This window comes from Ascaphus truei, chromosome 1, assembly GCF_040206685.1.
Source record: "Ascaphus truei isolate aAscTru1 chromosome 1, aAscTru1.hap1, whole genome shotgun sequence".
Lineage (NCBI taxonomy): Eukaryota > Metazoa > Chordata > Amphibia > Anura > Ascaphidae > Ascaphus > Ascaphus truei.
Window position 1 is genome coordinate 94,810,142 of NC_134483.1, and position 19,606 is coordinate 94,829,747.

Genomic DNA, 19,606 nt, shown 5'->3' on the forward strand with positions numbered 1-19,606 from the left:
CAGGACTCACTGTAGTTGTTTCCCTTCATACAGAGGTAAAAGGAAGGGTTCACAGTTTAGTGTTAGGACCTGCATTAATTTTGGTTTACCTTGACGTGGTATGCAGGCTTCTGACGCTTTGGCCAAAGGGTTTAACTAAATAACAAAGTAAATATTATTATTATTGAAGTATTTAAACTTTATTACTTTATATGTTTCGTCAATTGGATGTAGCATTGGGCAACCCTGTCTTTTGCTAGTCCAGGAAGCTGACTGCTCCCTGGACACTACCTTCCTCCTTACTGATCTCTGTCACGACTGCCAAAGTCACCTTTAGACCTGCAGAGGATATCCTGCTCCAAGAGGCTGCTTCATCCCATTGGCTGGGACAGCCCATGTGCTCTATCACCCCTCCCCCCCAAGGATTCTGGGGCTTGTAGTCCCGCTACATTACATGCGGAGCCATACAAAGATGGCCACCACAACTCTCGCCCGAGGTTTCTGGGAATTTTAGTTCCAGATTCCCAAAATGGCCACCGCAACTTCTCCTGATCTGACGGAGCAATGCAGGGAAATGCAGAGGCAGCTCTCCCTGCTACATATGTTTTAGAGGGTGATCAACTCTTAAAGTCAAAAGTGCCTCCTACTCGGCCACTAGGATGGTCTTTGCAGCATTAGTGTTTGTAATCACATCTAAACTCAACCGTACTGACATTTTTACTGGATTTCAGATGTAGGAGCTTGAAATAGAAATGTAACTGGAGAGTTACATGCTGCAATAACTTGTTTTACGCTTCGTCCAAGTACCAACTGACGGCTTTCACAAAGAGTGATGCTATTTTGAGATAACTTGCCACATTTTATAGTAGAGCATTGGCTCAAATCGGGGTATTACGAATTAATCTGATACGTGCTTCCCAAACATAGATACACACCACATGCTAAACATGGGATCTTGGTGGTCTCCAGTGCTCACGGATAACATCTCATTTTAACCATTGGTTGAAGTGCCATTGAAAAGAAAGTGGTACTCTGCCCATTGTAAGGCATGATAATAATGTGACATTTAGAAAAAGGGTCCACATTTTTTCAGTTTCATACTACATTTAATTTAGAACTACGCCAATCTAGCAGATCTTAAAGGATATTAATTAAACATTACTCTTTGTTTTCACCCTTCCCGGTAATGCCTTTCTGGCTCTTGTCCCCTCTTCCCCACCTTACTCTCTCCTCCATCATGCCCTGCTCCTCTTTGCACTCTCTCCTCCCGTCTCTTTGCACTCCCTGCCTTACTGTATGTATGTCTTTATTGATATTGCGCCATTAATGTACATAGCGCTTCACGGCAGTAATACACATGACAATCATATACTGTAGTGCCAACGGTTATTCTAACACAAACCAGTGGCAAATCGCCGAAAAGACCCAGGTACATGCTGGGTCTAGTTTAAGGCAAGTTTAAGGCATTTCTGCATTGACTAATGGCCCATCAGATTAACAGCGGGGGTCACTGGCAGTCCCATTCAAGCTGAATGGGACTGCCAGGGACCCCTGCTGTGTTAATCCGATGGGTCATTAGTCAATGCAGAAATGCCTTAAACTTGCCTTAAACTAGCCAGGTTACACCCAGCATGTAACCGGGCTAGTTTAAGGCAAGCTTTAGAATACTCGTTGTCTGTAAATAACAAATAATACAACTAACACGTAGTGGGAAGACGTGCAGTGTGTCTGCTCCTCTCTGTGCACACTACTCCCTCCTCTCCTACTCCATCGCATGTCTCCTCCTCTCCTTGCTGTCTCTCTGTTTCCTCCTCCTACTCACGTTGCTGTCCCCTCCCCTCTCTTTGCACTCCCCCATGCCCCATGTGCACACTGCCCTCCATTCCCTCCTCCTCCTCGTCGTCCTCCTTTCCTTGTCTCTGTCTCTCCTCCCGGCTTTCTCTCTATCTCCTCCCCCCCTTGTTCCTCTACTTGAATTCCGTCTGTTGCTTAGCAACCCCAATAACAGCTGAACCTTTGTTCGGAAACGTACCCAAGATATTTATATATATTATATATGAGAGATAACAGAAAATTAGTGCCCAGTTTAAAAAATAACTACCTAATTTCAATCAAACAAAGAGTTATTTCAGTAAGTAGGGATGTGCTATATATATTTATGTCATACGTTTAAGTGGAACAGAGAGAAAAAAGTAATTCTGCTAGGACTTGAACCAACATGTACCAGAGCTCTTTTCACTGAGAAAGTGGAGATCCTTATTTCATTTTCTGCACTGTTGTTTATTTGTTTGGAATATTGTGCTCTTCACCAGTTACTGTATATATTAGAGATGGAGCCTTGTGCATTCTTAGCTTTAGTGGCTAAGCAACCAGCATGACAGGAACAGCAGTCACGGGGGGTGGGTTCTGGTCCCAGCTGAGGCATATTTATCTTTCTGTGTTTTATGTGGCTGTAAAACGGTTATATTTTTCCAATACAAGAAAAAAAACAACATCTAGAAAAATAGAAAGACTGGCTTTTGGCTTTACAAAACTAAATTCAAGTTGTCACTGTTCATCATTAAAATTCATAGCTGCAGTATAACCACAATATAATTTGATACTATATCTATACTATTTACTATAGTTTAGTGCACAATAGCGGTGATGCTATCTAATTTACAGAGTGCGATTGCAGTGTTGTAAAACACTGTTATAAATACCCAGTTACACACAAATAATTTTCAGTTAACATGTACGAAACAGCAACCATGGACTACCTCCTCCAGTGCTAATGTATTACAGTGTAATTACAATATATTGTGTTTTCAGCTGCTTCAGCAAGTGAAAGGATTAATAATAAAATTACTAATGGTAACAAAACTTGTTCATCCAGCTCCATAGTACAATACTTTACATGAGCCAAGCAAAGAACAGGCAAGTTGTTTTCAGACTAGGCCAAATATTTGCTCATTCTTGTATAATACATCGGATCCAGATAGCCACATGAACCAAAATGCCCAATTTGAACAAACAAATCACTGAAGTAAAAGGTTTTCAGGTATACATGACATATTTACAATGCACATAATACAAATATTAAAATAAATTCAAGATTTTTGCACAGTTGTTAATTCATTTTCCTTTAATAGACAATTTTGGTCTCTCCAAAGGAAGCCAATTATTATGTCTGAGAGCTATATACAATGCTTAGAAAAGTTAGAAGTGAAAATGCAGCTAATCTAGGCAGACTCCTACTGTAGATACATTGTAGTATCAATGCAACTGAATGCACAATGCAACTGAAAATGCATAAATCAATTATATACAGCTGCAGCGGCCGTTATTCGAACACTGCACGAGTTGTGCACATCGGAATACCCATGTCATGACGCGGGATGTCTTCCAACGTACCGCCTTAAGACGCAAGTGCAGAAAATTGCATTTTAGAGTTCTGTTTTTTAACACCTTAAATTGACACCGTAGCACAGTACTGTACACATTACAATTCATTCATTTAATTGCACCCAAAGATACAGAATCCATGAAATTCAAACAAAGCAATCGCGATAAGCGCGGGTGCCTGGGGCGATTGGCCGCGTTCATGCTGCGTGGAGTACAGCAGGGCACACGAAAACGGCGCTGTGATTTGTTTTAATGTCGTAATTACGTACCCTGACGCGTTTCGTCACACTGCGGTGACTTTTTCTCTTCAGTATCCTGGTTTATCTATGTGGGCACTGGTGATTGGCCTCTGGCTGCTCCTATTAACTAATCCCTTCATGTGGGTGTAAATATAGATCGAGTCCTCCACTGTGTTACTATCCCCTTTGAAAAAGTCACTGCAGTGTGATGAAACGCGTCAGGGTACGTAATTACGACATTACGTCATCACGCAAGGGCGCGCTTTACGGCCGAAGCGCGCTTGGAGCTGAATTGAGGCTGTGACACTTGGAAATCGCACTACAAGCAGAGATACGGCTATTTGTCCATTAGAAGCTGCTGAAAGTGAACCGGAGTGGATATCGATCCGTTTGGTGTGATCCAGGACGTTGTTACCCGTCTGGTGGTGATTATAACTGCTTGAATGTCTATTACTTTTGTGAGTGTCCTTAATCCCCTTGTCCTTTTTTAATATTAAATGTACTTTTTTACACTATGGGACGTGCGCTCTCTGTTCTCTTGTATATATATATATATATATATCAGTCTTCAGTCCTGATACTCTGACGTTAATAGAATGACACAGGACTGCAGAAGAGTTTGAGGGGCATTGTCAAATTTTTCATAGGTACACCAGGGCCCTATACAGATATCCTCTTGATTTTCGTGTATATGAAGAAAATCCCCCATGTCTTTATGGAAATGTTATTTTATTTTCAGGTCTGCCCCATTTCTTATGCAGAAATGTTCTCTGGTGAGATTTGTGCATCAAAATACTCCATCTCTTTAATATTTAAATGAGAACCACTATAGGGAAAACTATAGTAATCTGTAAATGTGTTAGGAGCCGACACTGCTTTCCACCGATTTCTGTGATCTATTGCTATCAAATTGAAAACTCCTTTTATTAACGAAGTAATAGAGATGTAGCAAAACAATAGCAAATACTGTACCACTCCTTCACTTATTCAAACTAAAAAATAATAATCATACCTTCAGTAACAGAACAGCTATTAATGCAGCTTTTAGCCATGTTGTCACGACAGAAACCGACGTGAAGAATTCATGTAATGATATCTTTGAATTCCCACGTAACCCTATAATGCTCAAATAAAAACAACTGGACTGCAAATGTCTAATATTCACATTACATCAGTATTCAAGCTCAATGTAGTTGGTTTTGTTTAGAGGGTGGATGGGGGGGGGGGGGGGGCTGTATCTTTTATTCTACCTTTACATTCCAGAGGGGCATAGAGTATACAGTCCAAAATAGGACTAAAACATTGGAAGGAAAGGTGTTAAACTGCACCAAAAGATGAAAACCCAGTTCCACTAGAGTTTAGCACATCTGTACTCAAACAGATGATTCACAATGTGCTTATAAAGCATAGATACTGTTTAATGCTTTGATGAGAAATGTCCTTATGAAAGGCCGTTTTGCCTCGAGTCATTATGATATAGTACTGGCGGGCAGCAGCGTTGTTTTAACTAGAATATGCGTTCTTTCCTGCTGCATCTCTCTGTGTAGATGTATCAAGAAATTTGTTCCGAGTTTTGCGCGCGGTGCCTCAGCTTGCGATCTGGGGAGTGTCCGTAGCAGAAGAGAGAGTTACGGGATACACCGATTGAAATGAGATTATTACAGCATATTCTGCGCCTCCGGCCATCACTTTTTATTTTGTATTTGTTTAAAAGAAATCCACATGGTCTGAGGTGGCGCAAACTTATCTGGCTAACAATCTGCATTTAATGTAAGAAACACGTTCTTAAAGTACATTTGGTGCAAACGTAAGAAGACAAATGGAGCAAGGCGTCAAAACAAACTTCTATGCGCACTTCCTTTATAGTGATACATCTCCCCCAGTGTGTGCTAAGGCTTAGCACTGTCTACTAACCTGATGGTAAAAGAACACTTGATTTGCTTTACATGAAGCACTAGAAATATAACAATAATTGTGCAAGGTGAAACTCCTTGTATTCACAATCTATTATGACCCAGCACAAGCCAGTGACTCAGAATGACTGGATAAGGCTAGACCTATATTTTTTAATACAATTATTCAGCAATTATACAAATGTATCCCATATCTCAATAAATATAATTTTACATAAAAATATAACCTCACATTAATACATATAACTACTAGATTTTCTTTTTTTCCCCATATAGCTTCTATCATAATGTAATCATCTTGTTTGATTATGCAGCTTACCATACACTAAAATTACATTTTGTTCACATCCAAGAGAGCATCAAAGACTTTCCTATGAAATGTACAGACAGAAAAGTCTGTGGAAGAACATCTTCCCTTAAATTTTTCAAGTACCTGTCAACAAACAGGAAACAACTGTTTTAGAAGCAGCTATTCTTCATTTTGTCCACCAGTGTACAGTGTACAGATCATTTTTACTATTTACAAAATAATATTAATAAATACATTAAATAAAGTTAATATTGCGCTCACGCGCTTCATCTAAAAGTTGTCATCACATGTGATCATCAAGGTCCCAATATTACATTTGTATGGGCTTAGCACAGCAGTTCTGCTTTATGGCAGCATGTGACCTGTGTAAATTATATTAAAGTGACAATGCTATTCACATGGCATAAGCATCATTAAACGGCTGAAAGAGACAAATAGGAAACCAAACTAATCTTACAAGAAAAGAGGTTTCATTTGCCCTAACCCCTCAATACCAGCGATGTGTGCAGAGCAGGGCACTGAAGAACATCTGTGGTTAAGCCTTTATTTTGTTCCCTGCCTGGAGGGAGAGCATATTTTACACTACTACCTTATCAGTTTCTGAGTTGTCTTTGCAGAATAAAAATCAATGTGATCAACTCATTTTACAAGCGTGCACAACCCACAATACCATGGGGGTGAAAAAAAACAAACACTTTCATTTTAAATGATTATTTCTGTGCACAGAGGCAAACTATTTAAACCGCTCTAACTTTTGTTTTTCTGAGCAAAGTCAGCTGTGATTATTTCTGCATGTACATTATTTATTTCATTTTCTACTCATTCTGTAGTTTTTACTCATCTCACATTGGGTATTAAAAATAAATAAATATATATATAGTCCGACCAGTCTAACACTCTTTGGTTTAATTGCCATTGCTGCCTATGCAGCTAAAAAGGCTAATAATGTACATAAAAGCAATAATACTTTGTAGGTCTCTCCAGCAGTGAAGTTGTCTGTCCCATAAAAGAGCTCTGCCATAGTTTGACAATGTCCACAGCAATGTATCATCATGCCATCCACACGTGCTGTGTGTGTCTCTGATACCATACCAATAAAGAGCCCTTATATTACCACACTGTAGGACAATACTTCTATTACTGTCCTTCTCCCTTTGACTTGACTTCATGCAGCACTTACAGTGCAACAAATATAGGACAATACCCACTTGCCCACCTCCCTCATGCTTCTATCAGCCATAAACCAGACCCACTTCTACCTCTGTAAACTGAGGTCAAGGCACAGTCGCATTTTGAGATCTAAAGAATCTACCCTTTGTGGGCATCAAATGCTTCATTCTCCACTTCTACAAAGACAAAAAGGTACGAGCTTTTAAATAAACCTGTTGTCTAATCAATCATTTCCACCTTCCTGATTTACTAATAGCAACAGTAAAACCGTTTAAAGATATCCTGTAAGATGATAAACTATAGCAGTACTTTAAGATTAGATTAGGTAGCAGAAATATGACGTGTCCATGTATACACCACTTTTAACTACAAATGTCTTTGAAAGAGTAACATGTAACGCTACTCTTGTCTCTGTGCTTCAATATCTTAGCTAATTATCAATACATTCGTGTGTTCTTTCCAGATGTTGGTAGCACAGCCTTTTTTTCCCCACCAAGCAACTCGCTCGAATGTAGAATGTAAAGTAATGTGAGCAAGTATACTAACTAGCAAGCGGTACCGATAAGATATCGCATTGCCATAGCCAACAAAACGAAATGTCTATCTGTCCTATGAGGAAATATGCACGGGAAATTCATGTACATGGACTGCACTCATTAAAGGCTCAACAGCATAAAATCATCTGTTAAACATCTCAACACAAGTGGAGTTTCTGTATGTAACAGTAAGTGCAATAATGGGCATTATCCATATTGTTGTTCGCCTTAAAAGAGGAGTAAAATAAGATTTATAGACATCCCAGTGACAAGAAAGAGCACTTCCTTAATGTCCTTCCCAGTTGCCGCGCAGTTGCTTTCTGTACCTTGCACAGACTCTTTAAGTCATTGGCAGTAGTCTCTGAGACATTTGCAACTTCATACTGTATTTCCCAAACATTCTTTGTGGCCTGGTAAGCTAATGAAAACTTCAAATGTAGCAATGTATTTATATTGGAGAACAACTGTAATTACGGCTAAATAACAAGCACTTGGTTACTTGAGTAATGTATCCAGCATAAGCGGAACATATCTGTTTTCCTTACAGAAAAGGTCTTGAGTATTTGTGCGCCAGGTGGAATCTGGAGAGAGACCATGTAAGACATTCATTTCAGAAAGTATATTTTGTCTGCATGCATCAGCCAAGAATTTCTTCGAAATTTACTAGTTGCTTAATCTGCTCTGTGTGCATTGAATGCCTCCGAAGCAGCATTTTCTTGCTTTTTGATTCCTTTGGAAAGAGAGGTGCTGTGGGTATAAGTGGCTTTGTCCCTGTAGAAATAACATTACCCATTTTACTGTGGCCACTTATATCTGGAATAGGCGGATAAGGGTTCACATTCAAAGGTGGAAGGAAACCTGGTCTGGTCTGAGCAATATGATCTAAAAGCAATGCTCCCGACCCTCGTCTCTCTAAAATGGCATGGTTTCTTCTGCTTAAGGGTGTCATAGATACACTCTCCAAAGACTCTCTAGAGCCTGATAGCAGAGATGGCGGGGAAAACATTTTCTTCTTTTCCAGAAGAGATTTGCTGTCCTCTGTTACAACAGGAACCAGGCAAGTTGTGAGCTGGGAGTCAGAGCTGTAGTGATTTGCACCTAAATTTCTTCTCTGAACTATACTTCTCAGGCTCGAAACTGACATTGAGTGCATTGAGTCGGGGTCTTGGTCCACTGGGATTTCAGACTTGTTAGGATTCCCTTCATTATAAAGTGATAGAGAATGGATTTCATCATACGACAGCTTTCTGGGGCCTGCTTGGTCAAATGTTTTTAAGAGATAAGCAGGATCTTTCACATCAATGCTCTGGTGTCGAGTGAAGTAGCGCTTGGAAAATGCCAAGCCATTCATTTTAAGAGACAGCTCTTCCTCTGGGGTGATGTCCTGCAGTTCCTCCTGCAGAGAGGACACTTTGTGTTGGTGGAGCAGAGAAGGTGGTATCCTCAACCAGGGCTCAGAGTGCAATCTCTGCAATAGTGGTAGCTTTGCTCCAACATGCATTAAATGTGGCTTCCTAGTGGGAGAGCCTGGCTCAGATGAACCCTTGAATCCACCAGAAGAATCGGCCTCTTTAAAGCTAAAAAGTTCAGTTTCAAAGGCATTTGAACTTTGAGTAGGAGATGTGTTTAGCTCAATTTCAGAGGGCGAGGTACAAGGGCTGGGGGAATGGCATCCTTCTATGCCTGGGGATGGTGGGACATTTAGGTACTGTCTTGTGGTTTGCCTTCCCGATGGAGACTTATCTGTTGTAATGATTATAACTTCTTTGCCCTTTGCCTTGCAGGCATTGAGTAGAATCTTAAGAGTCTCTTTTTCCTCTGAGTTCACAGCATACACCAGTGCAGAGAACCCCGTGTGGTCCTGTAGACTGGGGTCAGCTCCGCTTTCCAGAAGTAAAGAAACCACCTCTGCACCGGTGTTCTCCAAGCACGCGTACATCAAGGCTGTTTTCCCAAATTTGTCTTGGATATTAGGATCTGCATTGTTCTCCAGTAGGTATTTGATCATTTTGACTTTGCTGACGCTTTGGTGGTCTACATGCTTGGTTTTGCAAGCGATCATTAGTGGGGTTTCTCCGCGATCATTGCTCTCATTGATGTAGGCTCCACCTTCCAACAACAATCTTGTAAGACGCAGTCTGCTTTGATAAACTGCTTTAATGAGAGAGTTACCTTCCGTTGTCACGTCCACTGCTTCATCCATGGTCACTGGTAGTTTTTAAGATTAGTAAACAGGACCTATTGAAAATTAAAAGAAAAAACAGTATATTAGATACATGGGTTAGTGATGCCATCACACAATCTCGTCTCATCATTTCTAGAGATACAAGGCCGTGTTAGCTAAGCAGTCTTCGTGTCTGTTTTGAGAGCCCTGTAAGAGCTGTTCTGTAATAACGATGATATAATGTATATGTATTTTTAATGATGGTAGAAAACAAGCAGAGTCTCTGGTTCAGCTATAAAAGTAAGGGTTTGGCTTCATGTTATCGGGTTACATATTATATGTCTGGAATTATTTGGGGGCAAGTGCCTGAATGGTTAATCTATTCCCTCCTTGTCAACAAATAAACCAAAAGTAGAGATATTAATCGTATGCTTATGAATTGTAATGGAGTCATAAAATATTAGAGGTCTATGCCTCATCATTACCTATGATTTCGGCAATATCTAGTGAGATGTTAATTATATAATTTGTACAAATAAATAACAATAAGCACTTCATCGTAAGAATGATGTGAGATCTATTGAGGTCCCTAAAATCTACTCTATTGCAATAGTCTAAAGCTTGAGTTCCACCTGTATTACAGGGCTGTCTGTAATAATTTCTCACTTTATGCTAGCTCTACTGCTGGTTCATCCAACACTTCAGATGTAAAAGGCTTATATTGCAGTATTATCATTGTTAATGTACTGTATAGGAAATATTTGTGTTGACTCCTCTGCCATTGGTTACCTGCTTCTATGATGAACAATTTAGCCTTGAATGACGACATTTCGCTTAAGTGTTTACTGTATGAAAAGAGCATTTCAATATTCACTAATCAATTCCACCCGCCCTCATCCCCCAGCTTTATATCCATCTAGCATTTAACTTGTATGAAAACTGTTCACATAAAGTAGGATTTAATTCACCATTTTTTTATTTATGTTTTAAATAGATGAAAAATCAAGGATTTACTCTCATATCGTTATGTATATAAATACAAGCAAGGAAAGTGGAATGCAAATAAGTCTAATTAGAAATGCAAAAAATGTATAAATAATTCCAAATGAACATAAAATGTATACACACAGACTGTTTAAAAAAACGGGATTTGTGCCCATTCCTCCTACAAGCTGTTTTGAAAGCGTTCTGAAGCTGCAACCAAAAATAAACAGTATTTTCACCCGTTTTGATGATCTTTGTGCTGCCGGATATAGTTTGTTAAGCCAAAAATGACTTGGGAGAATAGAGACACATGTAATACATGCAAAGTGAAATAACAGATGGTGATATCGCAAAATAGGAGAATTGTGTTGGGACCTGACAAAGCAGTGACTTGGGGAAAGACAGGAGACCAATGTGTTCAAATAGCAGGTGAACCCAGGAGATGCAGGTGAATCACTATCAAAAGCTGTGCTGCAAATATTATGAAATATGAAATTGTTAATGAAATATTGTACTACAGCATGTCAAAATAGTGACAGGGGAAAGTGAAAAGACCAATAATATGTTAAAATCCACAAATATAATCAGTATTGTAATAGTCATTTTAATCACAAACATATCTCTTTATTCTAGTTCTTGAAAGTTAAAAGGACCTGTAAATTTGCATCACCCTGCACGTGAATGTGCTCTTTGTCATTCTGATATTTGAGATTATAAGAAACAGTGGCTCAGTGAGTAAAGACACAGACTGGCACTGAGTTTGAAGCAGGGGAACCTGGTTCAATTCTTGGTGTCTGCTGCTTGTGACCTTGGGCATGTCACTTTATCTCCACATAGCCTAGATTGTAAGCTCTACGGGGCAGGGACTGTGTCTGCAAAATGTCTCTGTAAGGCACTATGTAAAAACTAGCAGCGCTATACAAGAACAAACAATTTTGATAAATGTCATGGTCTGCAGACTAAACTACTTCTTAGAATTAATCAAAATCATGCTTTAAGCATCATTATTAAAAAAAAATAATGTGAAGCAATGTTTGTTATTGTTAGAAGAGTGTTGTAACCCTAAAAAGGCATCTGCCAACTTTTCAGAAAGACATTGTGTGGACTGTTCTGACTTACTAATGACTGATGTACTACTAGAATGTGGTTGAATTTAGGATAGCACAATTCTGGTAAACTTAAGAAAAGGTCTAGAACCCTATGCTACTGTAGGAAGATTTTTTTGGATTCTTTGAGAAATTAGTGATATGTATCCATTTGTACCTTTAAACTTCCCTTAACCAAATCAAAGTATATGGCTGGTATAAAAAAAGGAAGTGGGGTGAGTATGTTGCAGGTGTGACTCCATTATTGGTGAGATGGAACTATTGATTCCCCTAAAAATCTAAGTCACCAATAGGATCCGTGTTTCAATGGGGTCCTACTTGTGTTGGAGGTGCACAGTATTATTTCACCTGATAGTCAATCAGGATTTAACCAAACACAGCACCTTATAATAGAATGCATATACACAACATTAATTGAATACACCGTAAGCAAAATGCACTTAACAGATGCATACAATCCATCGTCACTGCATTTTTTGGGGGGTGCTCATTACCACTTGTGTCTCCTGTGTCTCTTTCTTTACACATTTTCCTCTCTCTGGGGGACTGCTAACTATTTTGCCTGCCTTCATGTTTCCTAAAAGAAAGGTCGAGAGCAAAGTAACAGAAACCGCCTTTGCTGCCTATACTTTCTCTGGTGGTCCTGCCCAGTTGGTGGGGCTTAGGAGCGGGGCACACCCCTCAAATAAAAGATGGCTCCCAGGCAAATGAGTGGAGTTCTATTTATTTATTTATAAAATGTTTTACCAGGAAGTAATACATTGAGAGTTACCTCTCGTTTTCAAGTATGTGAGTTCTGGAGTGAGTTCTAGTGTTCTGTCTACCCTGTGTATAGTGCAGTGTGACTAGTCCTGTCCTGCCCAGGGAAGGGATGGTGCCCATGGTTTGGAATACCTGCAGAGAGGGAGTGTTATGGAACTACTGTTATGCAGTTGCAATAAACCTGTTGCATTGATACTGGTACTCCAGAATGATTTATCTACACCATGGAAGTTCCAATGAGAATAAACCCCCGCTTATGACAGAACCCTGTAGGATGGAGGCGCTGCACCTACTCCAAAGGAAATCCTAAACCCCAAGCTCCCTACAACATCGCGGAGACTCAGCCTTCTGTGAGCCAGCAGGTGTGCACCACAACAACGTAATATCCCCAGTACCAGCAAATTTCCCTTGGGGGGGTGGGGGGGGGGTGGAGAGATAGGGGTGTTATATGTAATTTAAATAACTATGGTAAGAGAACTTTATGGCAGGATTTACTAAGCGACTGTATGTAAGGAGATCCGAAGTGGTCTAGAAGAAGCACCATCTAACCCGTATTATGGAAAATGGACTGTGTCTTAAGGATATGAGTTTAATTTGCTGAAAGGAGCCTTCTAGCCACACTGCATCTGTAAGAGACCTGCTGGCAGCGTCTTTCAGGCTGCCTGCTTAAAGCAATAGTTTTGAAACTAGATTGATTTAAAGCTTCTGTAACGGAGTGCTCACCACAAACAAGGCGTGACCGCGAGGCCGAGGTGGGGATTTGATATAACACCAACCCACAGCCACGTGGGCGTGCCTGGAGTGTAGATTGGTCGAGGTAGGAGAGGTCTGGATGGTCAGAAATACCTGCTGAGGTCGGTGAAGGAGAGTAGCGGATTGTAGGTTGTACTTAGCCGCGGTCTGGATTGGAGAGAGGCGGATCGCCGTGGTACTTTGCCGAGGTAATTATTGGAGAGGTGCAGATGGTCGTACGTAGCCGAGGTCAGGAGAACAGAAGAGAGGAGTCCGGAAGAGTAGCCAAGGTCAGGAACAAGGAACAAGGAGCAGGACAAGACTATGTAGGCAAGACAGCAGTGAACACTTCGCTAGCAGGATGGTTTATGCTCAGCCAAATTGCCAGTGTGGCAGCTGAGCATATAACGGGAGATTTGTCCAATGAGGAGGAAGTATACTCCTGAGTAAGCTGGACTGTGGTTGGCTGCTGGAAAGAGCACATGTGAATCCTCAGGCAGAGGAATCAGCAACAGGTGTAGTATAGGCAAAGGAGCAAGGAAGGTTCTGCGCATGTGTGCGAGTGCGCGCTGCGTGAAGGTGGCGTCATCTGGAGGTGGGGCCAGCGGGGACGGCATTTAGTGCAGTGTGGTCTGCGCGCGCCCCTAGATGGAATGCTGGTATTCGCCGGCAGACGAGATGTGCTGCAGGAGGCAGGAGAAGCGGAACACCCGGTCGTGGGTTGGTGTAAGCGAGGAGCGCACCGAGGATCACGGATCCTTACAGCTACATAAACACCATACAATTCATGTAAACCAATCGAAATGCATACCTAATAATTTATATATAAGTCTGATGATTTATGATATGTTCATATGTATTTGTAAATAAATATAATACATAATATTGTACTTCTGTTGTACATCGTATGCAAAATGTAAGAATAGTACAATATAATATTATCAATGCAATATTAATATTCATACAATATTTTTTATTAGCATTATTATTTTAATTAACATTAATACATATTAAAACATCATATAAATGACCGTATAGTGTTAAATAAATTATCAGGTGAAATATTTTCATTAGTTTACATTAATTCTATGGTGTTAATGCTGCTTCATAGGAATGTAAGTCTTTAAAAGTGTGTACTTAAGGCAGCAGTCTGGAAGACACATTCTGGAGATAAATATGGTCTTGAATGAAATGTAATGTCGGATGTCATGGTAGACCGAGACATCTTACACGGGATCGCAAACGTCAGACAGAACGAAGGCGTTAAATAAAACAGATTTATTTTGTCCGAAGCACACAGGAGAAAAATGCACAGCTTTAGGGTTACACTCAACAAAATGGGGATTATGGGGGGGGGGAATCTTAGCTCGCTAGTTTCTGTACTCCACTTCGATAGGTTAACCAAGGATCTTTTCCACATGCGGAGAGTCTCTGGGTACCACGGAACTGTAGGGATGCTAGTTGCATCCTAGCAAGTTTAAAAGTTCTGCTTGTCTATACAACCGAGCCTCATTCTGGAACTTTTTGTCTTCAGCAAAAACCTCTGAGTAACACACCAACTGTCTTCCAGACTGTGAGTCTGAATCTAATCTAACTAACTCTGCAAGGGTTTACAAAGTTTCCCCGCCACCATCTGTATTCATTGAAAGCCGGGTGCCGACCTATCAAAACATGGTTGCTATGTGCTGACCATTCACATAGAGAGGTCTCGCCTGTGATGGGCCTATCAGGGCCATGGGCGGTGACAGTTCTCTAGGACAGTCCAGAGGGGTGGATTTAAGGGGAGTGGGAAATTCAAATTGACCAATGGGAACTGAGCCGGTTGGTGTTAGGACCCAGACCTCCATTTCCAGTTTTAATCTGATACATCCTGCAGAGATAGATGTCTCAGAGCCTCAGATGACCAATGGTTCTGCTTTTGAAGTGCATGTTCACCAGGCCTACGTTAACACCCCTCCCCACTCCTCCAGTTTCCTAAGCACTTCACCCCACCCACATTTACATAGCAGGCTCAGAGTCCTTTGTGTGCTGGCTGGTTAAGTGAATTACCAGCTCAGCACACAGAGGAGTCATCTAGTTATATTACATTACATATACATTGGAAATAAACTGTTTTACAGGGGGATAAACAAAAACACACTGGTCAGCTATTTTGGCTGCAATAAGATAGTCTTTTAGCCTGTAACATAGGCATTCGTCTTGACAGGTAGGGGGAAACAGCCAGACCTAGCCTTTAATGTGCTGGCCAGGCTGCCCCTACGGTCACATCAGAAACTTCTCTACACCAGACCAAAGCCTTACTGTATCTTCCAGCAGCTGCAAAACACCTTTCAAGTGTTTCGGAAATACAGCAGTAGCTGGACGGAGTGTTGTGGTGCTGGAGGACACAGTGCAGTCTGGACTGCAGTTTAATAAATCTCCTCTTCTTGTGCTGTATCATTAAATGAAACATCAGAAGGAGATCATGGTTATTGGGAGACCTATAACTGCACTTCTAACCTGAAGTTACATTTTAGTTTAATAGATGATGTTCTTTTGCTGAGATTTTCCCTGACCCTTTACCCCCAAACTGACAGTGCACATTTTTTCTTTTAATTATTGTGCATGTGTATAATGTTTGTAAAATGTTACAGACAGTTAATGGTACCCTATTTGCATAATTCTATTTTTACACAACAACTACACGTGTCTGTTTTTGTTTTGAACAAGCTTAAGATTCACCTTTTCATGTTCAGGAGTGACTGTAAATTATTGGCACCATAGTTTCAGCTATTGAGCAAGTTTTGAAAACTACCCATAAAGACTGCACTATACTTCATGCAACAGTTCTCAGTTCTTGTCCAAGGTGCTGAAATTGTGTGGCCAAGTTCTGAAAATATTCCTGAAGACTAGAATGCATTATATTACACTACAGGTAAGGAGTGGACCTTGGTGCAGGTCAGTGGGTTTTTTTTCATTCTCAAAAATAACCCGGATGTATCAAAGTCACAAATTCAAGGTGACCACCACAAACTTGGCAAAACCTCTCCTGCACATACACGCAACTGCATTTTTCATGTTAGAGAAACGAAAAAATGATGAAAGCTTAAACTCTGCATATAACAAAAAGTACAAGTAGAGAAAATGATACACAACTATGTTTCCATAAAAAGTCCATGAAGTTCTACAATATAAATTTGGGCTCAAGTAATTTCAGTAGTTTTTACAGGAGCACAAGAAATGTCCATACAGTTCTCCTACAGAAATGAAAACCCTTATTAATTTGTATATAGAAATTGGTAGAGGGGACCATTAAAGAAAGGTAGTTTATATTTTTTCACCCCTGAGAAAAGGTGTTATATAGGGAATGGTACTTCTTGCAAGAGAAAAAAAGAATCTATGTACTGTATAAAGAGACTTGGAAGCAACATAGTATCATAGGTTGCATGTGTAATGTACACTATTAATCATTGCAGTGTTGGAACGGAAAGACAAGTAAAACGGTCTCCTTCGGCAGTTGGCAATTAATTATGGATTTCAAAAATAGCAACTTGTCATGCGGTCACTGAAGAGAGTTACACCATTTAGGGAGACAAAAATATGAATAAACGGTTAACATCAGGGCTATTTTTTCTCAGGGAAATGAGTTCAAACTAATTTTTTGGAACAACATAAACTCCATATAGTGAAATTGTTCTGAATGGTGCTTTCCCACCCCATTTCTTTATTTAAAGCTGTATTTTATATTGTAGTTTAGACATAACCTAGGGTACCTGCACATTTTTCCCTACAAAAACAATAGTAGTCAGGGCCGCCGACAAGGGGGGATAGCTGGAACATGTGTCCTGGGCCTGATGGCTGCAGGTCGCGGCCAGGCCCTGGCTCTCCCACAGCTGCGGTCCTCCCTCACTCTGTCACATGCCGAGCTTCAAACGTCAGTGCACGCCGGGCCTCCCTCTCATGCCGGCGCGCGCCGGAATCTGAGGCCCAGCTAACTTCCAGTACGATGACGTCGGAGGCCCATCGCGTGCCAACGTTGGAGTGAGGGACAAAGTGAGGGAGGGGCCTGCAGCTGTGGGAGAACCGGGGCACGGCCGTGACCGGGCCTGGCTAGAGGTAGGGCCCAACTTGCAGTGCCGGGGCCCGACCAGACCATCTCCAAGGTAAGTTAATTTTTTTATGTATGTATTGTGGGGGGGGGGGGTGGATTTTTAATATGTTTTGGAGGGTTAGTGTATTTTTAATATGTATTGGGGGGTGGGGTATTTTTAATATATATTGGAAAGGGTATTTTTAGTATATATTGGGAGGTGGGGGTATTTTTAATATCTACGGGGTGGTTTAAATAAAAATGCAATGGGGGTATTTTTAATAAGTACTGGATGGGTATTTTTAATATGTATTGGGGGGTATTTTTACTATGTATTGGGGGGGTATATTTAATATGTATTGGTAGGGTATTTTTAATATGTATTGGTGGGGTATATTTAATATGTATTGGGGGTATTTTTAATATGTATTGGGGGGGTATTTTAATATGTATTGGGGGCGGGGTGGTGGGTGTCTTTACTATGTATTGGGTAGTGGGGTTTTTTGGTATTTATTTTGTGGAGGGGATTGAGTGAGAGTGGGGTAATTGACGAAGGTGGGGGCGAGCGAGAGGAGAGAGGGAGTGAGGAAAAGAGGATGTAAGAGTGAGACGCAGGGGAGAGAAATACATGCGAGGCGGGAGGGGGGAGAGTAAGAGGGGGTAATTTGAGGAAGAGGAAGTGAGATGGAGGGGAGAGAAATACATGGGAAGAGGGGGGAAATGGAGGAGGCTTGTGAGGTGTGAAATGGGGGGTGGGGGTTGGAGGGGAGGGCCCGGACATAACTCTAGTCCTGGGCCCCAGGAAATCTGTCTGTGGCCCTGACAGTAGTTAATATGAATTAGGGCAGGGGTACACAAACTGGGGGGCGCAAGATTTTCCAGGGGGGTGTGTAGTGGTTACAGAGGGCACGCGCTCTTTCCCAAGGCATTTAAATGACGTGCCGGAGGATTGCATGAGGCCTCTGCAATGTTCCTTACCTTATCTTTGGCTGCGCGGCGTCAAAGGACGCCGAAGACAAGGTACAGAGGGGGTTTGCGAGCAGGGGGGGAAAGCAGGCAGGGGGGCACAGCGGGAAAAGTTTACACACCCCTGAATTAGGGCATATAAATATTACAAATTGATGCTAAGTGATTCAAACTCATAATGAATATAGAAATTATATAAAGTTCTAAGAAGTATTTACAGATTGAAATCTATATAATCTTTTCACTGACACGTATCTTCTTTTTTTTACTGGATGAAATACAGGGGAGAACAGAAGATAAATGAAAGCACTTATTTTGTGAATACATGAAGGAATATCTCAGAAAAGTCTATTTTTGAACTAACCCAGAATGAACAGCTGGCTAGATTGAGAGATCTGACAATGAGAAATCGCATGCAATGTCTTGTATATAATGTATACCTGTTCATTTATGTAACTGTATTTGTAACCATTTGTCTTAACTCTATGCCCAGGACATACTTGAAAACAAGGGGTAACTCTCAATGTATTACTTCCTGGTAAAACATTTTATAAATAAATATATCAGTCACACTTTTCCATTTTGTGTGATTCACCTTGTTGATTCCGTTTTTTGAGTGGGGCCGTTTGTTTATGTAATGCCAAGTATAGCTACTTGGACCGCTGTAGAATGAGGAATGGCATAGTGGAGAAGTAATAAAGGGGAACCGGGATGTCCATAGGATGTCAACAGACCGGCTCTGGACCCTACCCACTATTAACCACAAATATAGCCAATCCTCCTGGGGTGATGATGCATATAAATATCAGGTAAGCTACTTACGGCCTCCACGAGTGTGATCCGGATCAGCGTGCAGCCCTGACGAAGATAGCAAACCGGAAGTAGAATCCTGTGGGGAAGGATGTCAGCGGTGCACAGCACGGTGAAAAAATAGGTAAGGCTGGGTTGTGAATGTATAAAAATATTTATTCGGCCATAGGTAAGTAATACAAAAGGGGATGACCCCACACACGGGCTCTAACATGTTTCACCCAATCGGGCTTTATCAACGAGTAAAATCACTTTGTTTGGAGTGAACTAAATAGGGTCAGAGAGCCGCAAGTGACGTCACTCCTGTGTCCGATCCATGGTATTTCCCCAAGATGGAGAAAGCATAAACTACCAGAGGAGGACGTATAAAAAAATACTTACAATAAAGATCATGGAAAATATTAAAGTATAATTAATGTGTAATCTCAACCAAAATAATCAATATATATATATATATAATTAATAAGAGTGTTTAAGAAACA

General features: G+C 40.8%; 1 protein-coding gene across 1 annotated transcript in view; it reads right to left on the bottom strand.

The window, feature by feature from the left end:
- Nucleotides 1-1,844: 1,844 nt before the first annotated feature.
- Nucleotides 1,845-19,606, bottom strand: part of ANKRD34B (ankyrin repeat domain 34B) — an 88,140-nt gene continuing 70,378 nt past the window's right edge. The window contains exon 2 of the mRNA XM_075592287.1: nt 1,845-9,769. Within this exon, the coding sequence (XP_075448402.1) occupies nt 8,169-9,734 (1,566 nt within the window). The 5' untranslated portion in view covers nt 9,735-9,769 and the 3' untranslated portion in view covers nt 1,845-8,168. The remainder of the gene's footprint in view (nt 9,770-19,606) is intronic.